General features: G+C 41.8%; 2 protein-coding genes across 2 annotated transcripts in view; both read left to right on the forward strand.

Moving 5' to 3' along the window:
• LOC140946453 (ADAM 17-like protease) overlaps positions 1 to 1,140 on the forward strand; it is a 51,053-nt gene extending 49,913 nt beyond the window's left edge. The window contains exon 20 of the mRNA XM_073395577.1: positions 34 to 1,140. Within this exon, the coding sequence (XP_073251678.1) occupies positions 34 to 210 (177 nt within the window). The 3' untranslated portion in view covers positions 211 to 1,140. The remainder of the gene's footprint in view (positions 1 to 33) is intronic.
• Positions 1,141 to 3,143: 2,003 nt separating this feature from the next.
• LOC140946455 (peptidyl-prolyl cis-trans isomerase-like) overlaps positions 3,144 to 7,500 on the forward strand; it is a 7,337-nt gene continuing 2,980 nt past the window's right edge. The window contains exons 1-4 of the mRNA XM_073395578.1: positions 3,144 to 3,276; positions 3,404 to 3,434; positions 5,387 to 5,475; positions 6,129 to 6,225. Of these exons, the coding sequence (XP_073251679.1) occupies positions 3,208 to 3,276; positions 3,404 to 3,434; positions 5,387 to 5,475; positions 6,129 to 6,225 (286 nt within the window). The 5' untranslated portion in view covers positions 3,144 to 3,207. The remainder of the gene's footprint in view (positions 3,277 to 3,403; positions 3,435 to 5,386; positions 5,476 to 6,128; positions 6,226 to 7,500) is intronic.

The following is a 7,500-nucleotide window of genomic DNA, read 5'->3' on the forward strand; positions in this document are numbered from 1 at the left end:
AATATATAGCTTTCTCGCGAATTGCCTCCACAGAATACCCAACTGCTGCGGCAACCCAAACCTACCAGCAGGGGGAAGTATATCTACAGACAGGATTCCATTACCAGGTCTTCGAGACCGGACAAACCCTTTAAAGTCAAGCCGAAGAATATTAAGACTCGAAACACGCCCAAACTAGAGTACACAGTACAGACGGAGAGTAACTTGTGAAGATTTTTACATGGCGGTTTTAGATAAACTTATTGTGGTCATCCCTACGGTTAATCAAGGGGCTGGGATAAACTTCCTTAAATTCTCACATAACCGTAGTTTATAACCATCCCTCCCCCTCTCCTTGGTGAAATCTTTGCGACACTCCTCCCACTGGTGTAGAACTTTCCAGTGCCTTTAGTTAGTAATTAGTAACACCGCGACAAGTCCTTGCAATTCCGCTTGCAGTTTCCTAAATTAAAAGTCAAAGAAATGTATAAAGTTAAGATATTGAGAGTAAAAATTTAATGTTAAAATTATAATGTTAGCTTTGGAATCGTTTGACATCGGTAGAGCTGGGAGCTGGAGAGAAATTTCATGAGAGTATATAACGCGCTTAACGCAAGCCATGTCCAGAGAATCTCAAGTTACGTGCAAACGGACGAAACATTGTTAGCCAATAACTCTTAGCATTGCTGGATGTTACATGTTGCGTCCGTTTGCACACTCTTTTGCACGTCGTTGGGTGTTGTTGGGATTTGCCTCATCCGCTTGCACACAACTAGACACGGACACAACAACACGCAACATTGTTGGCGCAACAATGTTTGGAGTTGTTGCGTCCGTTTGCACTTTGCTTTAGGGTGGTTTCATCTAAACGTTACCTTATAATTGGCATAATGAGTTATATACATCATTACATGTAGTAAATTATTTCTGGTCAGAGCTGGTTGGTGCTGTGCTCATGTATAAGGGATGTATAAGAACGCTTGTGTAACACAGAATATAACCATGGCACCCTTTTTTCAGTGAAATGCAACTTATTAAAAGTAGAGGTTTTCTCAGTTAAGACTCCAAACTTAAGTAATTTCGTTCCTTTATGTCTTGCATGGCAACGGAGAATATATCATCCTGTATAGTCACATGACTTCTAGGATTAATAAAAAAGTATGTATGGAGAAGAAGTGGCGCATAAAACGTTTGCGCCGCTCACAAGGGAAATCAAAACTAAACCGGCCGAAATTTCGCGACGCTACCACTGGTTTCTCCTCGAAGTGACGTCTGAGGAATGAGTGCAGAAATTCCACACTGATTACGTGCCACTACCCAGATCTGGGTACTGCTTCCGATTGATTGAAGCAAATTTAAGCAGAAATACTACCCAGATATGTCAGATATGGGCAATGACCAGTATAGAATGTCTACGCTTGTTCTTTAACAGTCATTTCACGGGGCACCCAGAGCTGGCGCCACGAAAGGTTGGCTGTTTTCTTACGCTATGGCTTGGCTTCTATGCTTTCTCCTTATATTCGTTCCCTTTTTTGATTGGTTTACCAAGGGAATTTCTGGGTGGCCTGTTTGATTAGCCAAAGTAGGTAGTTGGTAACAGTGAAGATGTACATGGAGATATAGTACGGGAAGCAAAAATATAACGAGGTCTTCTCCTCTCAGAGGGAGGGCGCGTCTGAACACAATCAGGAGCTGACACAGGCTTTCCTTTCCCCGCGCGCGTTAAACTACCATATTTATTCGATTAACCGCCCTGGGCGCTTATCAAATTTTTGGACCTTGAGGGTGGACGCTAATTCGAGATGGGCGCTTATTCGCGGCTGGGCGCTTATTGAAATTTCACCATTTTCAGCAAGTGCAGTATGTTTATTTTTGCAACAAAACAATAAGTGGTAATAACAAAACGCGAAGATGTAACAAAGCAAGGTTCCTGTAAACTACTCTGAAGAAAACGCCGTCTTCGGGGAAGTCTCTTATTAGAAGTTATTCAATTTTGGGGCGGAGGGTGGGAGCAGGAAGGGGGTGGGGTAAGGGTGGCCGCTTATTTGAGTTTGAGCGGGAGAGGATGGGGTGGGGTTGGGCACTTATTCAACGCTGGGCGCTTATTAACTTTTTCTACCTTAGAATGGGCGCTAGTTCGAGGTTGGGCGCTTATTCGAATAAATACGGTATCTTTTTTCTTTCTCTTTCTTTAAATCTGGATTCGCGCATTCCCCTTCTTCAATTTGTTCGCTATGGACGCGCGCGCTCGCGTGTTGTGTAAGGAAGGACGCACTGCACGTACATTTTGTGTATGCTTCCCATGGCACCTTGTGATCTCTATTCCCTCTACCCTGCGTGGCACTCGTTTTAAAGGGGAGGGAAAAGTGGGAATTCGCGGGCGCGAGAAGGGGGAAAAAGGTGGAGGGAAGATTCCTTTTTTCCTCCTCCTCGCGCGCCCCTTGCTTTCTCGCGTGCTCCCTTCCCCTTTTAATGCCTGCTACGCAAGGCCACCGTTCCTGAACCGGTTGATGCCCTGGATAGACACTTAGAAATCATAACTGATATTCAGATGGAAATGGCCGCTTCTGTTTCAGCTGTTGACTGGTCCCAAATTGCTGCGATGGTCGGGAATCATTTCCGTTATGAGAACTCACACTGGGAGTCGATTAATTGGTCGTCGATGGCTCAAGCCCGACCTTATCCCAGGGTCAGAAAACAAACAAAAAAAATCCACCGCTAGCGCTTCGCGCTCGTGATAAAATTTGAGCTCGACTTGTACGCAAGTCTAATCCCAGGGTTCTCTCCTACCCCTCGTAGGAGAGAAAACCTGGAAACGAGGCTGGGCTTAAGGGTTCGACTCTAATTTCTTTATCATGATGTTCGGCCCTTAGGCAAAAATGGAAACTACTCGTAGTCTCATGATCATGCAGTCCATGCACTTTAGCAGGAGCCGATTAGTCTGCTTTAGTCGCGAGAAGTCGTCCGTTTTTCCTCAGATTTCGAATGACTTTCTGAAAAACATTTTCGCCCCTACCGCTTCCCTCCCATATTTACGCCCACAACTAGTGATACCCTCTCCTCCCCAAGGGAATCTGTCAGGCCATATTTGGACGACCACCGCCCTACTTCTGAATGCGTTTCGGGGTGGATCACCAGGAAATTCAAGGGCTCTCGTTACACACGTGCCACCCTCCTTTCGAAGAAGCACTGGCGTTGCGAACGTTTCATCGGTTTTTCATCACAGCTATGGCAAGACCAAAGGTATTTTTCGAAGTAACCATCGGTGGCGACCCGGTAGGACGCATTGTAATGGAAGTAAGTACATGAAATAGTGTTTATAGGACAGTTCGGCATACTTGTCACCGCAAACGTGATCTGCTGCTTCAGCTGCTTTGCTATGCATAATTTTTTAAGTTTACTTTCTCCTTGTCATTATTCGCAGCTCAGGGCAGATGTGGTTCCAAAGACCGCAGGTTTGTGCAGCTTTTAGTGTTTTAGTTTCATCTGTGGTAACAAGGCGTTGCGAGTACAGATTTTAATTTTAACTTTTTGTACATAAGCATTGTCATTCAGTTGCGCACGTAAGTTGATCATGAAGGATGTCAAATTCATGTCTTAGCGCCGCGGATTCAAGGAAATGAAATGTTTTTGAGTAAATTATTTTACTTTAATACATCTTCAAGTCGTATATGTGTTTTTCACAGAAGGGACGTAATCCCATACGGTTTTACTGTCTGATACAGTGAAATGTAAGTTAACTTGAGCTACACAAGGACTTGGCTTATATTTTCGGACAATTAAGTTAGAATAGATAATGACAAATCCGGCGTGGATTTTCTGACAGGAATGTGATTCAGCTATGTCGTTTGGTCGGTGGCGCTTTTCTATCTGCCTGTTTTCTCCCCTGAGAGACATTCTATTTAATATAACCCCTCGCTTACGAAATTTTGTGAAGAAGTATACAAAAAAAAAGAATTACTGGAGATTGATGAGACTGAAGACCATATTTTTCTGTGGGGAATTAGCAGAAAAGCAAAAATTTATGAGGGAGCAGATTTTTTTAGGGTATAAAGAAGCAGAAAAGAAAAATTTTCTTAAAGCTGCTATATTCCTAGGGCAAATTTTCTGAGGGAATGTATGTTCATCAGTGAACTTTACTGAGGGCTTTGGGGGAAAAAGAGCATTTATTTGGTTATTTACCATTTAGGTCTTTCACTGAATATTGAGCATTTTAGACCGCTCTAGAAAAAAAATGACAAAAAAAAGAAAGGAAAACATAAGTGACAGAAATGATGCTTATGAGCGCAAAGTAATAAAAGTGTCAATAAATGTTTGAAATTGCATTTTTAAAAGCAGCCAGTGAATTGGACAATGCTATATCCCTTGGGAGTTTGTTCCATTCTGTAATTGTCCTTGGGTAGAAGGAATATTTTATAGTAATCCCTAATGGCTGTTGGCTGTGTGTAAGAGTACTCTATGGAACAAGTTGAGTAAGAATGGCCAGCTAAATGTAGACTGGTATCTTTGTGAGAGACTAGTACTGTGTCGCATTTTATACAGTATAGATAGGCATGCTATGGTTCGCCTACTTTCTAGTGTCTTCCATTTCAGGGTTGAAAGCTTAGCATTTCAGTTACACTGTCTTTGCGGTCAAAGTGATTTAAAACCCAGTGTGCAGCTCTATCTCAACGGTGTTTGTGTTTTTATCTGTATGTGGATCCCATGCAGATGAACAGTATTCCAGAGTTGGGTGCACTAGGGCCTTGTATGCTGTTTCCTTAGTCCTGGGTGGGCAATGTATTGAGTTGCGCTTTAGAAAGCCAAGAGTTTTGTTAGCTTTGTTTGAGATGGTTTTAATATGTTCGTTCCAGTGGAGGTTGTCAGATAGGTAGACATACTGAAGGTATTTGACAGAATGCAGAGGGTCCAAGACTTGTCCTTTAAGCATATAGACATGAACATATGGATGACACTTTCTTGTGATGTGTAAAACTTTACTATTTGAAGTATGGAACTCCGTCTTTCAATCTGATTCCCACTTTTCCAGATTAAGGAGATCTTGTTGTAACTGGATGCAATCATTCGTGGACTCGATGGCTAAATAGATCACGGTGTCATCTGCGAAGAGACGAACTTTAGTTTTAACATACTGGGGGAGGTCGTCTATATATGCCAAGAATAAAATGGGATCTAAAACAGAGCCCTGTGGGACTGGTCGTAGAAGTAAAATGACACCATCGTGCAAATGGCCTATTGTGACATGTGCCAAGAGTTAAGTTTGAAACGTGCTCACGATCAGCTAGGTTGCAAACACATCTCTCTGATCTTAAACAATAATTCTTTTCTTCTGTATTTGCCTTACCTACAGTACATCACTTTCCAGTGGAAACTGCTAGTTAAATAATTCTATGAATTCAATTTGCAGAGAATTTCCGTGCATTGTGCACCGGTGAAAAGGGATTTGGTTATGAGGGAAGCAAGTTCCATCGAGTGATCCCAGGTTTTATGTGCCAGGTAGTAACTTGAACAGTAAATAATAATATTAAAACACCATTGCATGAATCTGAATCCAGTGGGAAGTACATCAGACCCCAATCTTAGCCAATCAGAGCAGAACTATTTCTGACAATTGATTGTGGGCCAGTAAGAAAAAAAAACAGATTCTGGTATTTTTACTTAAGATCTGACCAATAAGTTAGCCTTCAAACCTCAGAAGTACATTGATCATGGGCATCATCTTGAAGAGCCAAGAAAAAGACCACTTGCCCCAACTCTCTGGTAGTATTAATGCCCAAGATGGCAGGATAGCATTATTCCTGTATCATGCTCTCTTCTCAAAAGACATAAGTTGTGGTTATACACACCATGGTTAAAAGGCATTTCCCATGGTGAAAGTGTCCCGTGTAACCTCACCTATACAAATACTTTTGGAGAGGGAATGATCCTAGGGCCAGGCAATGTCAGCATTTTAATGCCCTAATAATTTGATACAAAACAATAATATAAAAACTTGAAAATACAAGAAAGGAGTTTTTCATACTCATTGGCCTTTAGGTGCTTATTGTTCATCCTATTTTTTTCTCAATATCCCAACGAATCTCGTAAATTTACACTGGTAGTTATAGGGATATAATCAAAACACCGGGACTTTTTATTATTCCAAACAGGGCGGTGATTTTACGAGAGGAAATGGGACTGGTGGCAAGTCCATCTACGGAGAAAAATTTGCCGATGAAAACTTCCAACTGAAGCATACTGGACCAGGTAAGAGTTATAAGACATTTTATGCACTTTCAACATTCTCTGGTTCTCTCATTGCCTCCAGTAACAAACAGGAAATTACCTTATTTTGGCTCTGTGTGAGGCCAGAGTACTGGCTAATATAATTATGTAAAGTAATTAACCCTTTCACTCCTGTCACCGGCCAACAGGAAAACACGTCACTATTCCTGAACTGGCCAAAACCGGCTGTTCAAAATGCCTTTGTTTGAGACTTCCCTCCCCTCCATAAGGGGCGAATATGAGCTAAACAAAAATACAGCTATTGTTCTTTAGCTATCGGCCAATCATATTACAAGTGCTGTGCATAAGAAAAGCCTCCCTGGGCTGGGAGAGAGGGATGCGAATTTTGTTTGGCGAGCGACGACTGCAGACTTCAGAGTGCCGAGTCACGAGGCAACAATTTTGTGAAATCTTCTGAAAAGTATCCCTTTTCCTTAACTTTAATGCTTATAAAAGTGTTGCAATAGTTTTCAGAGTATTTCACAACATTATTTGCCATGTTAAGTTGCAATTCTACTTTTGTTGAGCACCAAAAATTTTGCTTTCGTTCGCAAGAATTATAGAAAATGGTGCGGCAACAGGAAGTAACAATCGATGAATTCAGAGCGATTTTCGGAGATTCTGACAAAGACTGTGAGAATATTGATGGAGATAATTCTGACATCGATTTGGAAGGTATTGAAGGAGATGCTGAGGAAAATGATGAAGAAGACAACCATCAAACCGGCAGTGAAAGTGCCAATTGCGACAAAGATCTTGAAGAAGCGTGCTGGACAGCAGAGCTCCATGACATCAATGTGAACCTACCATATTTATTCGGCTATAAGCCGAGGGATTTTTACACAAATTAAAGCTAAAGTTCAGTGAAATTTGAGCCCAAGAGGGGTTCTGAGCTTATAGCCAAGAGTTTTTGACCAAAATATTTTTTCAGTGCATAGAAACGCTGCTAAATGGGGATGTATTCACTTATAAGCTGAGCAAATGGCAGCAAACAGTCGAATCGATCACGAAACTACAAATCTGAATGTTAAGTTAACTAAGCACAGTTAGGGGAACCCCTTTTTTGAAAAAGGCCCCCCTAAAATTACAGACGGGGGCCCATTTGACCTTCATAGGCCGCTTTGTAGAATAAACCCTGATAAAGGTGTGGATGGCGCCTGATGCCTCAAATGGCTACATTGTAAATTTCTCTGTTTACTTAGGAAGTGAAGGGAAGAATAGGCAAAGTCACGGCCTGGGATATGATATAGTGATGAA

Source organism: Porites lutea, chromosome 8 (genome assembly GCF_958299795.1).
Source record: "Porites lutea chromosome 8, jaPorLute2.1, whole genome shotgun sequence".
Classification (NCBI taxonomy): Eukaryota; Metazoa; Cnidaria; class Anthozoa; order Scleractinia; family Poritidae; genus Porites; species Porites lutea.